General features: G+C 46.8%; 2 protein-coding genes across 7 annotated transcripts in view; both read right to left on the bottom strand.

The window, feature by feature from the left end:
- Positions 1 to 21691, bottom strand: part of TMEM248 (transmembrane protein 248) — a 143324-nt gene extending 121633 nt beyond the window's left edge. For 2 of the 6 annotated variants that reach the window (XM_059898218.1, XM_059898219.1), the window contains exons 1-4: positions 21337 to 21686; positions 18731 to 18900; positions 15146 to 15324; positions 14332 to 14704 (exon numbers count right to left, since the gene is read on the bottom strand). In XM_059898218.1, coding sequence (XP_059754201.1) covers positions 14332 to 14704; positions 15146 to 15324; positions 18731 to 18900; positions 21337 to 21480 — 866 coding nt within the window. In that variant the 5' untranslated portion in view covers positions 21481 to 21686. Of the gene's footprint in view, positions 1 to 10555; positions 12142 to 14331; positions 14705 to 15145; positions 15325 to 18730; positions 18901 to 21336 lie in introns of those variants that run through there. The other 4 variants (XM_059898216.1, XM_059898217.1, XM_059898225.1 and 1 more) reach the window with 3 other exon arrangements.
- LOC132349194 (large ribosomal subunit protein eL31-like) lies at positions 230 to 607 on the bottom strand. The gene has a single exon (XM_059897400.1). It carries the CDS (start codon positions 605 to 607, stop codon positions 230 to 232), a length of 378 nt encoding a protein of 125 aa, XP_059753383.1.
- Positions 21692 to 24933: the final 3242 nt, after the last annotated feature.

The following is a 24933-nucleotide window of genomic DNA, read 5'->3' as shown; positions in this document are numbered from 1 at the left end:
TGTATCACAAGCTTTTTCTGTATCAATTGAGAAGACTGGGTAGTTTTTTCAATATAGTGAATAACATTTGATCAATTTTCATATGTTGAACCATCCTTGTATATTCCGGGAATATATCCCACTTGGTCACAGCATGTAACCTTTTTAATATGCTGCTGAATTCTTCGTTAGTACTTTGTTGAGGAATTTTTTTTTTTTTGGCAGTTCTGTAACTATTGAACAAGCACAGTTAGTTCTCATCCACATTAACTGTCTGTAGATTTTTGAAAGTGGTGACAGATACATAGGTAACCAACGTATAGAGCTTGTTTGGTGAATCTTCATCTTCATTACGTTTTCTGGACAACTGCACACAGATATGGTATGGGACATTCCTTATTCCTTTGGCCCAGACAGCTTTGTTGATCCTGGTGTCAAGGCATACATCTGGAGTTCCCATCTCCTTCATGGCAAATTTCCGGATTTCTTTGAGTGCCCGAGGGGCACGCTTCTTGAAACCCACTCCATGGATGCGCTTGTGAATGCTGTTGGTGTATTCTCTGGTCACCACCTCGTTGATGGCGGACCGGCCCTCCTTCTTCTCACTGCCCTTCTTTGCTGGAGCCATCCTGCCCGTCCCGGGTTGGAAAGGGAGGATTTTTATATTAATCTCTTAAGGAGTATTGGTCTGTAGTTTCCTTGTAGTGTCTTTATCTGCCTCAGTATTAGGGCAATGCTGGCCTCACTGAATAAGTTAGAAAGCATTCTCTCCACTTTCAATTTCTTTCTGAAGAATTTGAGAAGGATTGTTATTAGTTCTTTAAACATTTGGTAGAATTCACCAGCAAAGCCATAAAGTCCAGGGCTTTTACTTGTTGGGAAACTTCTGACTACAGATTCAATCTCCTTACTAGTTATAAGTATATTCAGATTTTCTATTCCTTTGTGATTCAGACTTGGTAGGATTTATGTTTCTAGGAATTAGTTCATTACATTTAGTTATTCAATTTGTTGGTGCCCATATATTCATAGAATTCTCATAATCCTTTTCATTTATGTAAAGTCAGTAGTAACGTCCCCTCTTTTATTTCTGATTTTAGCAATTTGTTTTCTCTTTTTCTTAGTCAATCTAGCTAAAGACTTGTCAATTTTGATGATCTTTAAAAAAACCAAGTTTTGGTTTTGTTGATTTTCTATATTCTCTTGTTTTCCTATTCTCCATTCCATTTATCTCTACTCTATCTTTACTTTCCACCTTCTGCTAGCTTTGGTTCAATTTGCTCTTCATTTTTCTAGTTCCTTTAAGGTGTACAGTTACGTTATTGATTTGAGATCTTTCTTCTTTCTTAATGTAGATGTTTACAGCTACAAATTTCCTTCTGAGCACTGCTTTCATGTCATTCCATAGGTTTTGTAAGTTGTGTTTTCATTTTCATTTGTCTCAAAGTATTTTTTAATTTCCCTTGTGATTTCTTCTTTGACCATTGGTTAAGAGCATGTTTTTTAATTTCTACATTTTTGTGAGTTTCCCTCTGTTACTGATTCTAGTTTCATTCCATTGTGATTAGAAAAGATACTTTGTATGATTTCAACCTTTCAAAATTTACTAAGGCTTTTCTTTGTGGCCCAACATATGTTCTATTCTGGACAATGTTCTATGTGTATCCACTATTGTTGGGTGAAGTATTCTATATATGTCTGTTAGGTCTCATTGGATTATAGTGTCATTCAAGTACTCTCTTTCCTTACTGATCTCGTCTCTGGTTGTTCTATCCATTATTGAAAGCGGGATAGTGAAGTCTCCAACTCTTATTGTAAAACTGTTGATTTCTCCCTTAAATCTGCCTTTTTTTGTTTGTTTGTTTCATATATATTTGGTGCTTGGTTATTAGGTGTATATATGCATATAATTGTTACATCATCTTGTTGGATTAAATCTTTTTCAGTCTATAATGTCTTTCTTGTCTCTTATAACCTTTTTTAAAAAATTTACTTATTAATTTTTAAATTTTTGGCTGCATTGGGTCTTCATTGCTGCTCATGGGCTTTCTCTAGTTGCGGTGAGCGGGAGCTACTCTTCGTTGCGGTGTGCGGGCTTCTCATTGTGGTGGCTTCTCTTGTTGCAGAGCACGGGCTGTAGGCTTGCGGGCTTAGTTGCTCCGTGGCATGTGGGATCTTCCCGGACCAGGGCTCGAACCCATGTCCCCTGCATTGGCAAGTGGATTCTTAACCACTGCACCACCCGGGAAGTCCAACCTTTTTTTTAATGTAAAATCTATTCTAACAATATAGCCACCCCAACTCTCCTTTGGTTACTGTTTTCATGGAATATATTTTTCCATCCTTTTACTTCCAGCCTCTTTATGTTTTTGTATCTAAGGTGAATTTCTTATAGAGAGCAGATAGATGGAACTTTTTGGGAAATACATTCTGCCAATCTTTGACTTTAAATTGGAGAGTGTAACCTATTTACATTTAAAGTAATTGCTAGGATTGACTACATTTAAAAGCAAACAAAAGAAATAAAGTAATTGCTGCTAAATAATGACTTACTTCTGCCATTTTGCTTCTTGTTTTCTATATAGCTTAAATTTTTTTTCTCAATTCTTCCATTACCTCATATTTTGGTATTTGTTTTTCTGTAGCCTACCATTTTCATTTTCTGTACATTTTTTTCGTTATTTTCTTAGTGGTTACCTTTGGGATTATAATTGACATTTTGAACTCATAACAACTTAGTTTGAATAATACCAACTTATTTAAAATAGTATATACTCTGCTTCCAATACAACTATGTCCCTCTCATTTTATCCTGTTATTGTCACAGATTTCATCTTTATAAATTGTGTGCCTATCAGCACAGGTTTATAATTAATGTTTTATGCATATATGTCTTTTAAATCATATAGGGGAAAAGAGAGGAGTTATAAACCTTTAGTACAATAATGCTTTTACGTTTACCTAGGTATTTATCTTTACTGGTGTTCTTATTTCTCCATGTGGCTTCTTCCGGTGTCCTTTTTTCTTCAGCCTGAAGAAGTCCTTTTAGCATTTCTCACAGAGCAGGTCCACTAGTAACAATATCTTAATTTCTCCTTCATTCTTTTTTTTTTTTTTGATTGATTGATTGATTGATTGCTATGTGGGGTCTTCGTTTCTGTGCTAGGGCTTTCTCTAGTTGCGGCGAGCGGGGGCCACTCTTCATCGCGGTGCATGGGCCTCTCACTATCGCGGCCTCTCTTGTTGCGGAGCACAGGCTCCAGACACGCAGGCTCAGTAGCTGTGGCTCACAGGCCTAGTCGCTCCGCGGCATGTGGGATCTTCCCAGACCAGGGCTCGAACCCGTGTCCCCTGCACTAGCAGGCAGATTCTCAACCACTGTGCCACCAGGGAAGCCCTCTCCTTCATTCTTGAATACTTTTGCCAGATACAGAATTCTTGGTTGACAGGTTTTTATTTCAACACTTTAAATATGACATCTGACTCCCTTCTGGCTTCCGTAGTATGTGACGAATTGGTTCTCTCTTGCTGCTTTCAAGATTCTTTTTCTTTGGCTTTCTACAGTTTGATTACAATGTGTTTTGCTGTGGGTCTCTATGAATTTACCTTACGTGGAGTTTTTTGAGCGTCTTGAATTTGTAGATTTGCCCCATTTTCTTTATCATTTGTACCCTCTCTCTCTCTCTCTCACTTTTTTCCTAAAGAATTTAAGACTAACTTGCAAACATCATGCTTCTTGATGCCTACATATTTCAGTGTGTACTTCCTAAGAATAAAGATATTCTCTGAGAAAAACAAAAGCAAAATTATCAAAATCAGGAAAATTAACATTGATAAAATCCTATTATTTAATCTATAGCCTTTATTCAATTCTCATCAATTGTCCCCAAAATGCCCCTTATAGCTATTGTTTTTCCTGATCCCAAATCTAACCCAGGATCACTTAATTGCCATGTCTCTTTAGCCTTCTTTAATCTGGAATAGTTCTTCCATTTCAATTTGTCTTTCATAATCTTGACATTTTTGTAAAGTATAAGAAGGTCATTCTAAAAGATGTCCTTCACTTTGGGTTTCTCCGACTTTTTCTCATGATTAGATTCAGGTTATTCATTTTTTGGCAGAAAAATCACTGGCATAATATTGTATTCTCCTCAAGGTGTTAAGATAGGTGATGTGCATGATGTCTGTCCCATTTTGGCTAACAACTTTGATTAATGATTAAGGTGGAGTCTTTCAGGTGTCTCCACTGTGAAGTTACTATTTTTACCTTTATAATTAATTAGTAATTTATAGGAAAATACTTTGATGATTGATGATGATTCAGTTATAATTATGATGGTTGCTAAATGGAGGTTTTCTAACCCCATCATTCTTTCTCTATACTTATTAGCTGACATTTTACTCTAAGAACTCTCCTTTCTACCTCTTTTATGTAATTATTCATTTGTGTCAACATGAATTCATGGATTCTTATTTTATTCAATGGGTTATAACCCATTGCTATACTTATTTATTTTCATGTTCAAGTTGTCCTATCATTTCAAATTTTAATAATGTGCGCCTAAGACAGGAATTTTGACTTTATATAACATTGAGCCATTATTTCTTGCAGCAATTATATAGTTCCCTGTGCTATACAGTAGGACCTTGTTGTTTATCCATTCTAAATGTTTGCATCTACAAACACCAAATTCTCAGTCCTTCCCTTTCCCTCCCCCTGCCCCTTGGCAACCACAAGTCTGATCTTTATGTCTGTGACTCTGTTTCTGTTTTGTAGGTAAGTTCATTTGTACCATATTTTAGATTCCACATATAAGTGATATCATATAGTATTTGTCTTTCTCTATCTGACTTACTTCACTTAGTATGATACTCTCTAGTTGCATCCATGTTGCTGTAAATGGCATTTTTTGTTCTTTTTTATGGCTGAGTAGTATTCCATTGTATATATGTACCACATCTTCTTTATCCATTCATCTGTCAATGGACATTTAGGTTGTTTCCATGTTTTGGCTATTGTGAATAGTGCTGCTATGAACATAGGAGTGCATGTATCTTTCTGAATTATAGCTTTGTCCAGGTATATGCCCAAGAGTGGAATTGCTGGAACATATGGTAATTCTATTTTTAGTTTTCTGAGGAACCTACATACTATTCTCCATAGTGGCCACACCAACTTACATTCCCACCAACAGTGTAGGAGGGTTCCCTTTTCTCCACACCCTCTCCAGCATTTGTTATTTGTAGACTTTTTAATGATGGCCATTCTGACTGGTGTGAGGTGCTATCTCATTATAGTTTTGATTTGCATTTCTCTAATAATTAGTGATGTTGAGCATCTTTTCATGTACCTACTGGCCATCTGTATGTCTTCTTTGGAGAAATGTCTATTAAAGTCTTCTGCCCATTTTTGATTGGGTTGTTTGATTTTTTGTTGTTGAGTTGTATGAGCTGTTTGTATATTTTGGAGATTAAGCCCTTGTCAGTTGCAACATTTTCTTGCAGCAATTGTATAAAAGAAACAATCTTTCTTAATGAGACTTGCCTGGTTTGCAATAGTAAAATCACATCACTATCACAGAGAAGGAGAATTAAATTTTCTACTTGCTATATGACAAGACACATATCAGTTCATCAAAAACTAGTATCAAACCATTTAATATATACATTAAAGAGAAAAGGAGTTAAAACTTGACCCTCTCCCCCTTTTTTTCTACTTCACCCCACAGAGGAAATTTTTTTTTTGTTGGTTTTTGCAGAATGCAAGACTTTAAGAAACCATTAACAGCTAGAGATCTGTGCTAAACTCATACGATGTGGCTATGACTAATGTCTGCCAGTGAAAACAGAGGTCCCTATCAGAAGACAGAAAGAGTATACACTTTTGTAAAACTAGTAGAGGATGTGTGGTTTTTGTCTACCTAGCTTTTTTTGGGGGAACCGCACCTCCCTACATTATTAGTCTACAGAGTTCAGCCATTGATGACCCTATCCCTTGGCTCCAAGAATAGGCATGTGAGCTCTGCCATTACCTGGCCTCAACAAATGCGTGAGGATTGCCCATAATTCCTTTCTAGGACTTTTCTAGCTTTCAGGAAAGTGACTCTCTCTCTTCTCTGGTTTTCTGGCAAAGGCGATCTCTGCAGCAGTAGATAAAGGCTGCCTAAGAATGAAGCAACCCAGAGGAAAGCCTCAGGGATAGACTCTGGGAGATAATCAGATTAGTGACAGCGGAAGGGCTCATCAAATTGCCAAGTTCCCAAGTGAGAAGCAATCCAGGAACCACGTAACTTAAGCCATTTTCCATAGGATCCAAAATCAAGGAAAACAGACCATTCACATACGCAAAGGAGTACATTCTCTCTTGCTGAACCATATTGTGGTCAACCATGAGTCAAATCTATAAGCATTATAGAATCAATCAGCTAAAAAACCCAAGACCTCCATCTTACTTTTTTTTTTTTTTTTTTTAACGTTTCTAAGTAGTCTTTATCATATCAAGAACAAGAGAGCTGAGGGCTGTATTTGCTGAAATGTGGGAAAGGCTTATTAATCTGTTGCTAAATAGTTAGAGGCATGTGTATCTCAAAAGGCAGCAGAAACTATTTTTAAATAGTTTTGTGGAACCTACTTTTAATGGAATACTATCAAATTTTTAAAGGGGGGAGGGGCAGCACTACATGAACTGAAATGAACAGATCTCCAAAAGATAATGTTAAATGAGAATAGTAAGGTGGCAAAACATGTGGTATGCTACCTTTGCACTTCATTATAGATATATATTCTCCTAGGATGTATATAAATCTCTTTCTAGAAGATAGATAGATAGATAGATACATAGATAGATAGATAGATAGATATACATATCCTGGGATAGATAGACAGATAGATAGATACAGTATATATAGGAAGAGAATTATTTTAAGGGATTGGGTCATGTGATTGTGGAGACTTGGTGGGTCCAAAATCTGATGGGGGAGGCTGGCAGGCTGGAGGCTCAGGAAAGAATTGCAGTTCAAGTTCAAAGGCAGTCTGCTGATGAACCAGGAAGAGCCGGTGTTGCAGTGAAGTCTGAAGACAGACTGCTGTCAGAATTCCCTCGTGCTTGAGGGAGACTTTTGTTCTATTCAAGCTTTCAACTGATTGGATGAGGTCCACCCACATTATGGAGGGTAATCTGCTTTACTCCAAGTCCACTGATTTGTGTAAATCCCATCCAAAAACACCCTTACAGAAACATTCAGAATAATGTTTGACCAAATATTTGGGCACTGTGGCCCAACCAAGTTGACACATACAATTAGCTGTCATAGCTCCACCCCCTGTCAACTTGGCACCCATATGCATCTCCTTATATCAAACTTAATCTCCATACTCAACCTCTTTACGTGGTGGGGTGACCCAAACTTTCACTCATGAAAGGTCTGAGCCATTAGTAATCCTGCCTGGATTGGGTTGTTGCAGTTTTCCATTGACTTTAATCACAGGGCATGGTAATACTAAGATGCTCCAAGTGGTCTCCTGTCCATATACTGGACAGACTGTTTAACAGATCTTGACTGTGAGCACCTCTTTTCCAGGCACTGACTGTTCCAAGCATTGGGATATAGGTGTGAACAACAGAGGCAAAATCTATGCTCTCGAGGGGCTTATTTGAAAGAAAATAGAGACATAACAAACAGGACAACTACTATTGGTAATAAATGCTATAAAGAAATAGGGTGACATGATAGATGGTAATGGGAGGGAGTGTGCTTTAGATGGCATGGTCAGAGAAGGTCTCACTGAGTATGTAACATTTGAGCTGGAACATAAAATATGAAAAGGAGCCAGCCATAAATGAGAAGAGATGGGGGAAGGGCATCCCAGGCAGAGGAAATGTCAATCACAAAAAGCTGAGGCAGGAACTGAAAGAAGGCCAGGGTGGAGGATGGGAAACAAGGAGTAGGGTGGTGTGTTGGGGCTGGACGGGTTGGCAGGAACCAGATCAAACATGGTAAGCCTTTCCAATTTCATTTTAAAAGCGAAGGGTTTGAACTTATTTACAAAACAGAAATAGAGTCACAGATGTAGAAAACAAACTTATGGTTACCATGGGAGAAGGGATAAATTGGGAGATTGGGACTGACATATACACACTACTATATATAAAATAGATAACTAATAAGGACCTAATGTATAGCACAGGGAACTCTACTCAATACTCTGTAATGACCTATATGGGAAAAGAATTTTTAAAAGAGTGGATATATGTATATGTATGACTGATTCACTTTGCTGTACACCCGAAACTAACACAACACTGTAAATCAACTATACTCCAATAAAAATTAATTAAAAAAAGAAAAAAGCAAAGGGTTTTAAGTCAGCATAGTGCAGGATCTCATCAACCGTTTCAAAAGACCGTTCTGGAGAATAGGTTAGACGGGGTAATTGAGAGCCAAATTAAGCCAGGAGGCCTTTGTAGTAACTCAGGATGAAAGATGATGGTGAGTCAAACAAGCAAATCTGTGAAAACTCGATACGTCTTGAAGATGTATTCAAGTACTTGGTGATGGATTGCAAGGAGAAGGGGAAGGTGAAGGAGGGGAGTGAAAGGTGATGCCGGTTTTTGTTGACTGGATGCATGGTGGTGCCATTTCCTGAGAGGGAGGAGGTGGAATGAGGATGTTTGGGGTGGGAGAGGAGATCAACAATTCCATCTGGATGTATTAAGTTTGAGATGGCTAACAGATATTGAAGTAGCAATATTTGGCAGGTTATTGGGTGTATAATTCGAGGCTGAAGCAAGAAGCCTGGACAGTATACATCTGGGGAGTCATCAGCATATGTAGATGATGTGCCAGGTATTGACTGCCTTTTAGCCCCATATTCATCCGTTGCCTCCGCAAAAGTTGGGTTGGGACTTATGAGTATTTTTTGCCTTTGCCGACTAACACGATATGATTCTTTGTTAGTAGAGGGCATTGGTGAGACACTGCAAGGAGGGAGATGTTTCCTTTCTGGTTCGGGTGTGCTTGCTCACAGCTCACACAGCTTCTCCAGCACCCAGCTCCTGCCATGCAGGGTAGTGAGCAGCACAAAGAGGCCCGCAGCTTTCCCCGGCACTCCCCTGGGGTGGTTTTGTCGTGGAGGGCCTCTGGCAAGACACCTCCCAAGGAATGGATTTTTCCAGCATCCCAGAGGGTGGGTTTCCAGCAAGTTCCCCCATGACTTCTCTGCCGTTCGGTGAGCCATGGTCATGCCTTCTCCAAAAAAGGTCTGGGTATCAGCTCTGGGGGGAGAGGGGTACTCGTCCTTGGATGCTCTATCTCTGCCCTAGGGGCTGCTTCTTACATCTGCTATTCCTATATTCTTTATAGTTATCTCTACTCTTTATTAGCCAATCCCTCATTACTCCAATCTTCTTATAATTAATAGCTATTTATATTAAAGATATAAATTATTCAAATTACCGTGTGGTTTTTTTCCTCCTGACTAATACAAATGACTCCAAGTGCAAGTCAGGCATGGAGACACACATAAGGTCCCAAGGAGTCTCTGTGTTACTTTCCATTTTGAACGGGTGGGATGTAAAGGCACATGGCTGGCAGAAGGGTGAGCAGGAGTTCAGTTTCCTCTTCTGGCACGTCAGTCAGCCGCTGTAAGAGAATACTGTCCCTTTCTGTGTCCGCTCTGGGAAGCTCTGGGTTTTGGCTGGCCTCCGCTGCACATGGGCACCTACCTGCAGCTTGCAGCGGCTTCTCTGTCAGCTACAACCAGAGCTGCCATGCCTCTGCTGGCCTCTTGGGATCTTGCACATGTAATGCAGCATCTTCTGAGGCCAAAGTGTTTGAAAAACCTGACCTGCCCTCATTGCGTGGACCAAGTTGCCAGTTTCACCTTGACCGCTCCAGGCCGCTGCATGGACAGACACTCACATGGTGCCTCTGGACCTTGAATCTGTTTATTACTGGGTTGGCCAAAAAGTTCGTTTGGGTTTTGTAACATCTTATGGAAAAAGATGTTATTCCAACTCTCATACATATAAGGATTGCTGGCCTCAGCCAACCCCAGCATCATGGAGATGTAGGAACAAGGAACAGAGGCTGCCCATGCTGGCGTCCCCCTGGGACCCCCACTGAGGTACTGGAGTGTGTCTTGGAGGTGTAGGGCCAGGACAGGAGAAAAGGTGTACAGGGCTTTCAGCTACTGGAACCCTGGGTCTTCAGTAAGGGATCAGGTGAACCCAGTTCCTAAAAGATAGAATGGTCAAGTGAGGAAGTTGAGGGTCATGAACAAATGGCCAGTACTGCCTATAAACCCCAGAAATCTGGGGGCACAGGTGAGTATGCCTACCGGGACAGAAACCAGGTGAGGGTAACTGCAGAGGAACCTCCAGGGGGCCCGTCTCCCTTTAACTTCAAGTCAGGGCGGAAGTTCAGCCACATGTCTCAGGGAAGAGCCTGTCTGATTTAGTATGGCATCCAAAAACATACCACGTTTTAAGCAGAAATCAACACATATTCGCTGGCAGCGTGGAGGGCGGAGGAGGGAGGAGAGTAAGTCTCTAAACAAGAAAGGCACGGCACCCAGGTTCTAATTCTTGACTTTAATGCCAGGTGAGGGTACTGAGGCTCCACGCACCACAGCGCTCACAGACAGGAAATGAATGAACACAGGCAGCGTTATATTGTGTACACAAACCCCACACTGTACGGAAGGAAGACGACTGACCCCGTGACCTCCCACTCCCAGAGGCAACTGCCTATCCCTCCTCCCCGTCTCTGTTCCCACCTCCTCCAACCCTCTGCCAGCCCACCCTTCCTCCAATTAACATATGTATACATGTATGTTTCTTCCAGAATTCCAAAAAATGCCTCTCCCACCCCAGTTCCCAACACTCTGGCTTCTGATGAATAAAGCCTCCCTCTTTTAAGGATCACGAGGCAGGCGCCACCTTCATGAAAGAGCCCCAGCAAAATGGTACCCGAGAAAGCTTAATCACTTGTAGCACAATCAAATACAGACAGAAGGTATGCAGAAGGATGATATCTGAAATTCTAACTGGGATCAAAATGATTAGTGTGAGTGGTTTTTGTTTTGTTGTTGTTATTTGTCTTAACCATTTCAGGATCCAGCTTAGACCAAGATCACACAGTGAGGCTCACCCCACTCTGTGGCTTGCAGATGTCAATTTCCTAGTCCTCCAATGAGCAACCCAGAACAGGAAGATTACATCACCTGAGCAGCCTGAGGCACAAGGCTCAGACAGCTCCCAGAATATCCCAAGCCCCAGAGAGAAAGAACAGAAACTTTAAGAGCACAGTCGACTGCTTTCCATGTGATAAGCACTAGACAGCCTGGTGAATTCACCAGAGGTAGAATAAGGATGGTGACGATTCCTCTATGTCTTCTATTTAGAGCGTTAACCAAAGAATTCCCCCACCTGGGATGGTGTGCTGGGTTTCACTGTGGTTTTGTTTCAATCTTTTCAAACTTAGTTGCCGTTAAGTTTTTTATTCTTACTGAATTGCAGCTAGCATTGCACCATGCAGTCCTATTTCCTAAAACTTTCACCTTCCCAACCAGTGAATGGAGCACCTGGGAGAAAAGGTACCCGAAGTCAAACATAAGGGAAGCTCCAAAGGCAGGCCCCTTGGTTTGACCCAAGGACGTTACGCACAAGAATTCCATGAAGACAGACTTCCTTTCAATCTGGGAGAAACAGCCGTCCTCTGGAGACCTCCTTCCTTACCCAACCCTTCTTATGCTCTGGGCTTGGCCGCTGACAGCTGAAAAGGGACCCAACTAGGAGAAGTCACTTCCTCAGAGATGACCTTTATTTGGAGGCGATCACCACAAACCCTCCACATCCAAGAGTGCTTCGCAGCCTGGCCTTGGCTTCTCGTCAGACGATGGCCAAACAGGGCCACCGAATTCTATATTTATTTATTTATTTACTTATGGCTGTGTTGGGTCTTCGTTTCTGTGCCAGGGCTTTCTCTAGTTGCGGCAAGTGGGGACCACTCTTCATTGCGGTGCGCGGGCCTCTCACTATCGCAGCCTCTCTTGTTGTGGAGCACAGGCTCCAGACGCGCAGGCTCAGTAATTGTGGCTCACGGGCCCAGTTGCTCCACGACATGTGGGATCTTCCCAGACCAGGGCTCGAACCCGTGTCCCCTGCATTGGCAGGCAGATTCTCAACCAGTGCACCACCAGGGAAGCCCAACCACCGAATTCTTTTACTCCATTTAGAAGGAGCTCTAAGCTGGCCGCCGGTGTCCCTGCTCTGCCTGGGCTACTGGCCACAGCCCTGTCTCCCCACGACGGCACAGAGCACCTCCGCGAGGACAACACGGGGGCAGAGGAACAGGGGGGCTCCAGCAAGAGGCGCAGGGACAGCGTTCCTATCCAGCGTCCCTGAAGCCCCAAGCAAGTCTTCAGGGCCTGATTTTGAACTGACTTGAGTTTGCGTGAACCAGTCCCTCCCTGTCTTACGTGTATGGACTCTCAATAACCGAGGGCTGTGATGCTCTGGGCCGGGGAGGGCAAGAGAAGGGGCCGAGGTCGGCTCACTGCGGGCACTGGGCTTACCCATCTGCTCTCTCCTCACACTGGCTCCCTCCTGAATAGCCTGCCTCAGTGTCTGTCAAAAAACGAACCTGTATTAGCGTTCAATCTATTTGCCGATCTGGGCAACTTAAATGAAAGACCCTTCTCTGAGGACAAGGCAAGAGCCGTGCTGTCGGGGTAAGGTCCAAGCAGGGACATCAGCTCCAGAAAAGCGACAAGCCGTTTGCGGATGAGAATAAGGAGAGAACATGTTATCTCGGAACCTGGACCACTGACTGGACCGTCCCCTTAGATGTCAGCCTGGACGCCTGCTCCATGCACATAAGAATACAATGTAAGAGCGGGGGACCATGCCCTGGAATCTTCCCATACAGGGGCCAAGGGGTCACTGCCCCGTGAAGGAATTCAGCCAAGGTCCCAGGGCTTGGCCTTCTCTTCCTCAGCTCCCCCACTACCTTCCTCACCAATCTGGTCTTGTAAGACTGAGACCGATGAGGCTGACAGAAAAAAAATCTCCCTACAACAACACCCAGGAGCAGTAAAGTTCAATCACGATTATAGGGAGAAGCCCTGCACGCAGCAAGGGAACGTCCCGTTCCAGCGACTGGTGCTGCAGAGTATTTCCTCTAGGGGGCGCAGGCCCACACCCCGACTGGCTGCCCCAGCCTGCAGACAGCACGAGAAGGAGATGCAGTGGAGCAAGAAGCTGGTGGATCTTTTTCTCTCTGAATTTTGCAGAGTCAAACATATCGGAGGCCTGCTGCTGTCTTCCCACAGCTCCTGGGACAGCTGCGCCTCTCCTCCGGCCCTCTCTTTCCTTCCCCAAGATAGACAATCTCCGAGAAGGAGAACGTTGGCAGGAAAAAGCAACAGGGGTTCCCATCCAAGGAGGTTCACCATAAATTGGATCCTACCACGGAATAGCAGCCAAGGATGTACTCTGAGCCTCTAGAAAGGATGTTACATCTCAAAGATAACACAAGATCTAGGCATCTTGCCTGCTTGACTTAGGGAATCTTCAAAAGGAGTCCCTGAAATGTGCATTCCAGCCCCGTGAGAAGGTAACCCTTCAAGCAAGGAAGGTTAGTGGAAGGTAGGAGAAGCCAAGGCCCTGAGGCAGGGCTGTAAACATTGTGCTTTTCTAAGGCCAACCTGGTGCATGGCTTTGGCAACTATGGTTACATTTCCAAAAGGTGGTGAAGAATATGTTTTGGGAGGAAAAGAGTCTTTGCACATCCTAAAACAAAGCGTGGGGCTACTGTTGAGGGAAGAGGGAGAGAGAATGTTCCTTCTTCAGCCAGGGGCTCTGGGGGGCTCCTTGGGTAAATCCCCCATCGTGTTCCACGTTCATTCCGATACACTGAGCACAAGGAAGGGACTCTTGAACAGGGTGGAGGAGTGGTTATGCCTACGTGAGTCTGGTAACGTGGCTCTAAAAAGGGCAGAAACTCTCTTGCAAGGTCAAGAAAGTGACAAAACCTCTCTGGACTTCCCGGTCAAGCCCTCGCTAGCCGGACCCCATCAGCCTCAGGCAGAGACTGCCGTGCCTCGAGGAAAGGCCAGGTGAGCGCAGGCACCAAGTCCCTGTGGGCCACCAGCCCTGAACCTGGCCCCGAGGTACAGCCAAGGAGACTGGGGCTGCACCTCCGTCCGCCTGGAGTTGTGCCTCAGGACCCGTCCTGACCTCAGCAGGTTCTGGGGCGGCCAGCAGCCCTTCCAGGGACCTCGCTCCCAGAGCCGCCAAGGGGAACGGACACCCTCCCTGACAGGACTCTGCTCCCTGCCAGGGCTACTCACCACCACGTGATCTTGAACTCATAGATGGGGCGCTTGCAGTAGTAGTGATTGATGAGGTGCTTGTCACACACCCCGATGCACTGGTGGTCCACGGTGAGGCCCTGGGCCGAGAGGTCCGTGACCAGGCAGTGCAGCAGGTCATAAACGTCAGCCACGGCCTCCCAGGGCCCGAAGGACACATCCACTTCGCAGTGGTGCTCGAAGAGCTGCCCGTCACTCTCGCTCCGCTCGAAGCGCAGGGAGCTGAGAAGCGGACACTCGTAGGGGGTGATGGGCATCTCCTCCTTGAAGACACAGACCTTGAGCTTGGCAAAGCGGGCCTTCCGCTGGACAGCGCGCAGTCGGGCAATCTCCACAATCCGCTCCAAATGGTCTGCGGGGGTGAACACGTCACCCATCAGTGGGACGGGGGTGGGGAGGGGGGGGCGGGGCACAGAGAGAGCCCCAGTGATGGCGGACCCAAGAGGGAAGAGACAGATCCCTGGGGAAGGGACTCTGGGCCCATGAAGGGCACAAACTTAAACAGGAATCGTGGTTCTGCAGGGCAAAAGGAAACAAAGGGGATGGGATGAGTACCACCCTCCTGAAATGCGATTTGATGACGTTGCAGGCAAGGTGGTCCCTATTTCATCTGCATCTTCCTGCAGGACTGGGAGGGCGGCAGGAAGGGAAGCGGGATCCTCTCCCAGCTTGAGTAGGACAGGTGTCTTGGCGAGCCATGACCCACTTGTTCTGGTGGAGACCTCAGCACCGACAGGTGCCTCGCTACCCTCCCTCCTCACATCCCGACTGCCCCGCACAGTGAACCCCTCACCTTTGTAATAGGGCATGAGTCCCAGAAACGCCTGGCGCACTTTTTCCCCCTTCAGTGGCTGCATGTTCTCCAGCTGCTCCAGGAGGGGCCCGATGGCATAGTACTGGGCCTCTTTGTACACGGCCCGCACGCGCTCCCGGGGCGGCAGGTCCCCCGAGCGCAGGAAATTCAGCACATCTCTGAGCAGGAAGGAAAGAGGGTTGGTGAGAAGGAGTTAACGGATCCACCCAGTGGTTAGAGCTTGGCAAATGTGCCACCCAGTGGTTAGAGCACAGGATCTGGACCCAGATGGCCAGCTGTGTAACCTTGGGTAAGTGAACTTAACCTCTCTGTGCCCTTTCTCCTCTGTAAAATGGGGGGAAATAAGAAAACTACCCCATAATGTTATGAGGGGATTAAATAAGTTAATACATAAAAAGTGCTTATACACTACCAAACGTAAAATAGATAGCTAGTGGGAAGCAGCCGCATAGCACAGGGAGATCAGCTCGGTGCTTTGTGACCACCTAGAGGGGTGGGATACGAAGGGTGGGAGGGAGGGAGATGCAAGAGGGAAGAGATATGGGAACATATGTATATGTATAACTGATTCACTTTGTTATAAAGCAGAAACTAACACACCATTGTAAAACAATTATACTCCAATAAAGATGTTAAAAAAAAAAGTGCTTAGAAAATACCTGGAACAGAGCAAGCCCTCACTAAGTGTTATAGTTGTTATTGTATCATTATTATTATAATTATTAAGTATATATAGGAAAAATGGAAAGATATGATATCTAGCCCCTTAATTATATTTTGAATTGAGGTACAGATAATAGCCAATAAAGGTACACATGTTAATTGTACAGGTCAATTACTTTTTCACGTATGAATATACCCACACAACCACCACGTACATCAGGATATAGAACATGTCCATCTAATTAAAGTTTCCCTGTGCCTCTTCCCAGCCAATCACTACAGAGGCAACCACTCTAACTTCTAATTCTGTCAACAAAGATTAGTTTTGCCTCTTCTTGAAATGCACGTAAGTGGAATCACACAGTATGTTCTCTTTTGTGCCTGGCTTCTTCCCCTCAACCTAGCGTGTTTGAGATTGATTCCCTACGTCATCGTGTGTAGCAGAAGTTTCCTTCCTTTTATTGCTAAGTAGCATACCGTTGTATGGATGCACTATAAACTATTCACCCATTCTCCCGTTGATGGACATTTGAGTTGTTTCCAGTTTGGGTCTCATAAGAGTAAAGCTGTGATAAACATTCCCTGTAAACTTCTTGTGGACTCAGGCACCGATTCCTCTTGGGTAAACATCAGGAGGAGAATTGTTCGGTCATAAGTGCCTGTTTGACAAAGTGGTTGTAGCATTTTATTCCCACCAGCCACGTGGAAGAGTTCTGCACTCCCCACAAATCCTTGCCATCAGTATCATTCTGTAGCTATACGGAGAAGAGGAATGCCTAACCCTGACACCTGAACAAACTGGCTTCAGGAGTGAACAAAAAAATCACAGACTGCACCTTCTTAAAATAACAATTCAGTCTTTTAATTCTCTCTTCAGATTCTTTAGGGCTAAAAGTAATCAGACCCATCACTGGTAGGTGTGGGAAGGGCTTTTCTGTGAGGATGTATCAGTACACCCCACGACCAAGCTGTTACCTCAGTAGTGAGTCTATGACCATGATGCAACACCAGCCAACACTCACCAAGTGTTAATCTGTGTCAGTCACTATTCAGGAGTTATCCCATTTAATCCTTCCAACGACATGGGGTAAGTGCTTTCTTACGTCCATTTTATAAATGAGGAAAAAGTGGGGCTCAGAGAGCTTAAGGAACACCCTTGCTAAAGGAGCCACAGCTAGCCAAAGGCCAGATGCAGACACGGGTGACTCCAAATCCACACCCACAGTGGTCCAGACTTCAGCCCAAGGCGCTGTGCACTGATCACAACAGGAAAGTGTCCCAGGCGGAGGCCCAGGCAGCCTACACGGTGGCTGCTGGGGCTACGTGAGCTCACCCGCAGGGAAATGCCCTAAACCCCTATTTTATTTTATCCGAATCTTTCAACAGCTTCATAGGCTGCTGACGAATCTTAGGCCACTGGAGTCCAGTAGCCTGCGGATAAACACCACAATATGCTGCTTGCTGCCACGCCCTTGCCTGGCCCTGCCACTCTCCAGCTGTGGCCACCTGGGTATGGGCGCATCAGCCTAGGGCCAAACCGGGTTCCCCCTCCCCATCACCCCTTCCAAAATCAGTCCTCTAGGATTGTAAGCAAATCTTGGTGAGTCCTGAAAAACATAACCCCGGGCAAGGCCCAGAGAAGAGTGCTGTGGGAGCTGCCAGCCGGGGCCAAGCACTTTCCTCTCCCAAACAGCCTGCAAACAAAAATCTTTTTATAGCTCTGCAGAGCGATGTGACACTTTGTTTTCTCAGCACAGGAGGCAGCTGACCGCCCAATGGGGAAACGCAGATGCTTCAGAGCAAATTATTTGACGAGGCTCCTTTCTGAGGATGAAAATGACCCTTCTCCCAGTGTGCGCAATCCTACTTGGAGGCCGGCACAGAGACGTAGTGGTTGGAGGGTCTCCTTTTGTTCAAGGTCAAAGACCATGTTAGTTCTCCAGTCATCTCCAAAGTTAGACGGATGGGGCAAAGAGTTTCAGCCATATACTCTGAAAGGACCTGGCCAGGGGTCACACCAAGACTCTTTATTTAATCCACGTGACAGGCCTGCAAGGCAGCTATAATTACTTCTCATCTCACAAACAAGGAAACCGAAACATAAAGTCTTTAAATTGTTTATCTGTAAGGTTGTCGGAAGTCCTCTCTTGGGAAGGGCTATCTTTTTTTGAGATTGTGTTGTTCCATGTTTTACTGTTAAAATGACAGTAACAATTGAAAGTGGGGTTTTTTGTGTTTTTGTTGTTGTTGTTTTGTTTTTTGGGGGTTTTTTTTGGCTGCACGGTGCGGCACGCAGGATCTTAGTTCCCCCACCAGGAATTGAACCTGTGCCCTCTGCAGTGGAAGCATGGAGTATTAGCCACTGGACCGCCAGGGAAGTCCCTGAAGGTGTTTTTTTTTTAAAGACTTGGCAAAATTACAGGATGGCAACCCTATGTTGGCCCTTCCCTCACCTTTTTTTGTCCTATTTATTTGTTTTAAACTATTGAAAGAAGTTGGGAACCACTGCCACACCCCATGTTTCTCCCTAACAGTGATGCCGAGCCCCAGAATCTGGATCTGAGGGTCTTCTCCCAGAAGCTGTGTTGGAACTCCCCTGCCTCTCAGTGCAGTCACACCTATTCCACAGGGATGACAACTTCCCAGTCTTAATTTGCATAGCAGAGAATCAGTTTCATCACATCCAGCCAATGTGTGTTACCTGGGATTTCTCCGGCTGTCCTTGCCTCCTCTGGGAAAGAAACTAAGAATTCTGATCCAATTCAATATGCACATTTATTAAATTCCACCAGCAGGTTATCTCCTCTTCTAGGTGTTATGGAAGACATCAAAGTCCCATGCCCAAGCCCGGGCTGCTCACTTGCTAGGACCCTGCAGTTGATGGCAGAGGGAGGAACGTACCCGAAGTGCGCACCGTCCCGATCAATGAAGTAGCGGCCCTCGGCATCCGTGGGGATGTAGTGCCGCCCGCTGAACATGGCCGCCAGCATGGTGTCCTCGTAGCGCCGCAAGGTGGACAGGCGTGTGGTGAAGTGAGCCCCTCCGATGTTAAGGGGGACAACCTCAGGGAACTGGGGAGGAATCACCGGCACTTTCAGTCTCACAGTGGGGAGGCAAGCCGGGGCTGCCCCCTCTGCCGCCTTCCTGGGTCTGATGAGCGGCACCCGAGGCCAAAACCCAGGCATCTTTCTGACCGCTTCTCTCTCCTCCCTTTCCCTGCAATCATCAATTACCAAGTCCTCCCCATCCTCCCACAGCTCTTAAATCAGATCTCTCCACTGCAGTCCTACAATCTCTGCTCTAGAGTTCAGAGCTTTCACTGTCCTCCTTCCACTTCCTGAACTTCCCACCTTTGTGCCCTTGCTCATGCTGTCTTCTCTGTCCCCAGTGCTCCTGCCACTCTCCCTCTGTCCATCCAGCGAATGCAGTGGCCCCACCTGGCAGTGTGCGCTGTTCACTGCACACGGGCACCCGCGTTAGCGGGGTCTGCCAGCCCAGCTGTACACCCTTTCGCTAATTCACAGCGAGGCGCCATATCGGTTAGCAGCATGCACTCATTCTAAGAGCTTCTATTCAAGGTCCCCCTACTCCGTGAGCATTTCTGCTCTGTTGTCCTTTGCCTGCCCCAAGATAGGGTTAACTGAACACTCCCGCCATTGTGCCTTCCCTGTATCCACATTCTCCTCTATAACAGAGCTTTGCACAACGGGCGCTTTGTGCTATTGGTGGTGTTGTTGCCCAAGCTTCCCGAGGGCAGGAGCAGCATCTTGTTCAGCTATCCCGAGGCACCCAGAGCAGGGCCCACAGACGTCTGCTGAATAACGCCAGGTATCCACTCCTCATCCTCGGTACCCTTCCACTTCTCCCCTTAATCTGTGCAGGGAGATTAGCGACCAGTCCAGCTACGGTTCTGGAGGCAAGGGCAGGGAATGATGGTACCTACATTTGCCCTGAGAAGCTCCAGGGTCTCCCTAAAATGCTCAGGACCTTTATTTATTTGTTTTTAATCTCTTTCACTGTTTGTGGTTTTGAAAGAAATGAGGCCAGTTCTCCCTAATTTTCCCACAAACCTCCTCCAGATTAACTAAAATTTTATCCCAGTGCATACTTTTCAATATTACGACATCTCTCTGGCTCTGTGAAAGTCTATGTGTATTTATCTAGGCAGTCCTTTTTCCCGACTTTCAAATCCTTTGTGAAATAAAGTAGGATACAAATACATTACATCAAAGTTGCCCAGCGTCTTGTGCAGTGCCTGGCTCATAGTAAAGCCCCGAATATGCATTGAATGAATGGATGAATGAAACCGACAGGCATTTACAGTTCTGTGAATGTAGGTACTGTTACTCTTCTGCACCCAGAGGACGGGAAATGCCTTCTGCTTATTCTATAGCTAGCTCCTCTAAAACTATTTTATGTGCGTACCAAGTACCCCAATATTATTTGGAGATAATAATACTTTACATTACTCACATGGAGCCATGTAATTTGTGGAAGAGCTGGCACTGGAGTGCTGGCCTATAGTCTCTGGGTCCTGTGCTTTTTTTCCTCAAGCCACACCATCTCCCCAGTGACAGTGCACAAAAAATGGCACCCTGGGTCTCCAACGGTTCCTTTTTTTTTTTTTTTTTTTCCAATTACAAAGAGTCCTTCTGGAGTTTTGCCCATTTTCACAACTGCCCCACGATGTTTGGAGTACTGGCTCGTAACCCCAAGAGGACACTACAGTTTCCCGAGAGCCTCACCCAGCCCCACCCTGCCCCTCTGGGTCTCAGTCCCTTCATCTAGGACTCCACAGGTCACCTGCTCCCACGTCTGCCACTACCTTAGCCCCTATCTCCTAGCCTCTGTCTTCACTGCCCAGCAGGGCCCCACCTTCCCTCTTTTCCCTCCTCTTGAGGGTCATTTCAAGTGTTCGTATGATAGTGTCACATGCGTTAAGTAAGACCAGTGGAAGCCACCGTGCATCACAGCACAGCAGCTAGGAGGGAAAGCCATGGAGTTGTCAGGTGAGTGAGGCCACATCTATTAACTGGCCTGCTTCTTATCTGCACACAGCCCCTAACCCCACTCTCTGGGCAGCTGGAGACTGGGTTTGGGCAACCACGGAGGCCTCCTCTTGGATTCTCTAGGAGACACTATCATCTCTTGGGGCTCCAAGGGCCTCTTCCCACGGCCTACCCTCCCTCCTCCAGAAGGTAAGGTGGGACATAGGGATGGGAGTACCAACCCTGCAGGCACTGAATCCTGGAAGAAGGGGGATGGGAGGGCCAGGTGCCGCCTGGGGCAGGGAAGACACACCTGGTGCATTTCGGGGCGGGGGTCGGGGGAGGTGGTGGGAGCGGGGTGGGCAGGGGAGCACGGCTCCTCTGGCGCCGCCCTCGGCCCGACCCCCACCCCTGCCTCAGCGCTGCAGCGCTGCTCACATCCCAAGGTCAGCTCTGCCTGCCACCGGCTCCTGCCCCCGCGCCCCTTCCCGCGCCCCCGCACGCCCTCGGTCCAGGTACCTCCTGCGGCAGGAGAGGCAGTGCGTGCCCCGCCTGCGTGGCTGTCGGGGTGGCCGGCTCCAGAAAGTCGTCTTCGGCGTCGGAGCTGGACATGGCACCGTCCGGGCGACGGCTGTCTGGCTCCCGCCCCGTGACTACCACCATCCCTCTGGCTCTGGGCAGTGGGCGCGGCTTCAGGCGGGCGGGAGGGCGGCGGCCCGGGCACTAGCACCCAGCAGCGCCCGGCATGACGCGGCGCGGCCGACGGGCGGGGCCGGAGGGGCGGAAAGCGCAGCGCGCGCGGGCCGGAGGGCCGTCGCTCCCTCAGCGCCGACGGGCTCGCCGACCACCCTGAGGACCGCAGGGCCACCGGCCTGACCCCATCGCCTCCAGCTATTGGCCGAACCCCCGCTGGCTTCCTTCCCTGATTGGCAGGAAGCTCGCCCAATCGCAGAGCAGGCAGCGCTTTCAGCCAGCGTCTAAGTGGCCACCGGGAACCGGACCGGCTGGCCTGCCCTGCTCTGATTGGCCCTCTGGCCAGCAGGCGCGTCCGCTCCACCCGCCAACACTGGCTCGGCGCGCGGGGCGCGCGCGAGGTCACCGCGTCTAAGCCAGGCCTTCTTACAGGCTTGGGGAGCGGCTCCCGCGTCCAGGTCAACACCCAGAAACCTGAGACGAGAGAGGGCTCGTGACTTAATTGTTCGTACGTTTCCAGGGCAACGGGTCCTGTGCATCCCTGGGCGTCGAAGGCCAGGGAAATCTGGGAGGACCAGGTCACCTCAATGGAGAGCCTGAGCATCCTTTCCTGGAGGATTGTGAGGGAGGACGGCTGAGATCACTGGGGCTGTAGGAGAGAAAGGGCAGCACTGCGACAGGGGCTGGCTCTCCTCTAACCACAAGGGTAAAACCTGGGTCTCCAGTCTTTCCTGATTGACTCAAGCAGCAGTCCGAAAAAGAAAACTAAAAATAGGGGCAGTTGAGTTCAATTAAGAATGACAGTGACTCTCCACCCTCTATGTGTCAGTTCTTCTGCTGGGCACCTGGAGACACAGATGGAAACAGGCCCTGTCCAAAGAAGCTCACAGGCTGCTGAGGCAGAGTCCAGCCTGGTCCAACACATCTGTCTGCAGCCTTGGATGCTGTGTCCCCTGGTACGGCAGGGTCAGCTCAGACACTCTCCTAGGGGGTCAAGGTTTTAGCTCTTCAAACCATTTTTACACCCAGCTCCTCATTTGAATCTCACATTGTTGTGACAGAAAAGGAAACTGAGGCCTAGAAGATTAGAACAGCTTCAGGGAGTTCAGCCGTGAGCAAGAGGCACAGCACTTCCTCTGTTGGACCAATCACACTCCCAGCTGTAGGAGTCTCCTAGGTCAGTGTTTTCTCCAAATATACTTGCATCAAAAGCACTGGAGGGAGAACTTGTTAAAATACAGATTCCCAGCCCTACCTCCAGAGAATCTGATTTAGTCCATCTGGGATGAAGCCCTTGAATTTGCATTCCTAACAAACTCCCAGGTAATTCTTTTTTTTTTTTTTTAATATTTATTTATTTGGTTGAGCCAGGTCTTACTTGCAGCACGAGGGCCCCTTAGTTGCGGCAGGCAGGCGCCTTAGTTGTAGCATGCAAACTCTTAGTTGCAGCATGTGTGTGGGATCTAGTTCCCTGACCGGGGATCCAACCCGGGCTCCCTGCATTGGGAGCACGGAGTCTTATCCACTGCACCACTAGGGAAGTCCCACTCCAGGTAATTCTGATGCTGCAAGTCCTTCAATCACATTTTGAATAGCACTGCCCTAAAGAAGGCCCCCTGAGGCCATCTCTTAGCTATCACTACCTGCTCCAGCCTTTCTCAACAATATCTATAACAAAATTTCCTCTTTCCATCCTTCGGATGTTTCAGCTGTAATAGAAACTGCAATCAAAGGTGGTTTAAATAATAGGAGAATTTTATTATCTTACATAACAAGAAGTCTGAGTAGATTCTGGGTTGGTTCCTTAAGTAACGCAACAAGGAGTTACCTGGACCAGCTTCCTTCCATTTACCCACTCTGCCAGATGGCCGCTCCTCCTCTAGGAATCCATATGAGGAAACCAGAGAGCTAAGGGCTATCAGAGTGACAGTTATTCCTACACCTTAAAGCAAGGCTGTATAAAGAGAATGAGACAGGAGCCCCAGAGTCTCAGGAGGTAGGAAAATCCATGTGCGATCACGGTTACGTTAACTGAATGTGTTGGAGTTTTCATCTTCCACTTCGGCTGAGGATTTCCTTCAGGAATATAGTTTCCCAATTGGTTCTGTTTACGCGGTGGGGAGAAGTCCTAGGGCAGCCGCCTGGAATGAGGACTTGCTGACTGAGTAGGCAGGGGTTGGAACAGGCGTTCTGGGAAAGCAGGGCAGTTTGCTGGCAGTGGCCATCCCCGCCCTGCAGTGAAATGACTTCCAGGCCAGTTCGCTTGAGGGCTGCAGGGAAGGGTCAGTGAGCCTCGGCGGGGGGGATGGGTAGCACATGGCCGCGCAGAGGTGTGGGCTGCTCTCAGAACACGAGCACTTATAGCCCTGGGATTACTTTTCCTCCAGGAGTCAACCAAAAAAACAGTCCTATAGGCATGGAGTCCTGAGATTAGTCAATTGGATTCTGTTCTCCATGCTTCACCAAAGAAAAGACCTTTTGAATGGCAACAGATTAACAAAGCGCTGATTCAGCTACTGAATTTTCTCTCCGATTCTAATTTATTGAATAATTTAACAACAGTAAAGGAAATGAAAACGGTAACAAAAGCATCCATCTTCTTTGGAGGAGGTTGTTTGCCAGCAGCTTCCCAAGGCACGGAAGCTTGGCTAAGGGCCCACTTGCTCTCAACCCAGCTCGGCTCTCCCCCAGCCTCTGACACACCCCCATTCGTTAACCACTGCTGTTCTGTCGCCTGGACTTCTCTTCGCACAGTGCACGGGGTAAATGTGGCCGATGTTCAGATTGCCTCTCACATCTCTTTTCTGAACCCCTGTCCCCACCACCACCCCAGTGTGCCTCACTGAATGCTAGAAACTTGAAATCTAAAAGCTGCTTGTCCCATGGTACCTTGTATCCTGGGTTCCACAGGTGACCTAACTTCACCAAGCAGATCCCTGTACTTGAGATTTGGAGGGGGAAAGTGAACACTGAGTTGGAGGCCAGGCTTCTTGCTCTTTCGGTGGACAAGTTTGGATATGGAAGTGTTAAAAACGTTTCCTTTTTGCTGTGGCTGTAGCAGAGGTCCCATGTTGGTCTTTGCCTTCCTGGGTGTCAGAAAGCAGGGTGGGGCATCCGTTTTACTGTCTCATTACTCTCTGTAATCAACCTCCAAGGTCCAGCACAATGCCTGGCATATAGTAGCAACTCAATAGATGAATACATGAAAGAAATTTGTGCTGTGATCACATTCAAAGAGTTACCTCTCTATGTAGATTTTTTTCTCATGTATTTTATTGGTATTATTAGTATATAAGGGCATGGATTGTTACCGGTATCATAGAGGTAGGGAATTCCAGGATGCCATCATGCTGGGCCGGTGGGAAGGGGCTCCCCTCAAGTTGTGAGAGGTCCTAGGGGTGTTATTCAGAGCAGAACATTTGG

Source organism: Balaenoptera ricei, chromosome 15 (genome assembly GCF_028023285.1).
Source record: "Balaenoptera ricei isolate mBalRic1 chromosome 15, mBalRic1.hap2, whole genome shotgun sequence".
Taxonomy (NCBI): Eukaryota; Metazoa; Chordata; class Mammalia; order Artiodactyla; family Balaenopteridae; genus Balaenoptera; species Balaenoptera ricei.
Note: the sequence above shows the minus strand (reverse complement) of the source record. Positions and strands in the feature narration are given on the sequence as shown.

Excerpts from the sequence above, each read along its gene's own strand:
- LOC132349194 (XM_059897400.1), bottom strand. The coding sequence starts at position 607 with ATGGCTCCAGCAAAGAAGGGCAGTGAGAAGAAGGAGGGCCGGTCCGCC.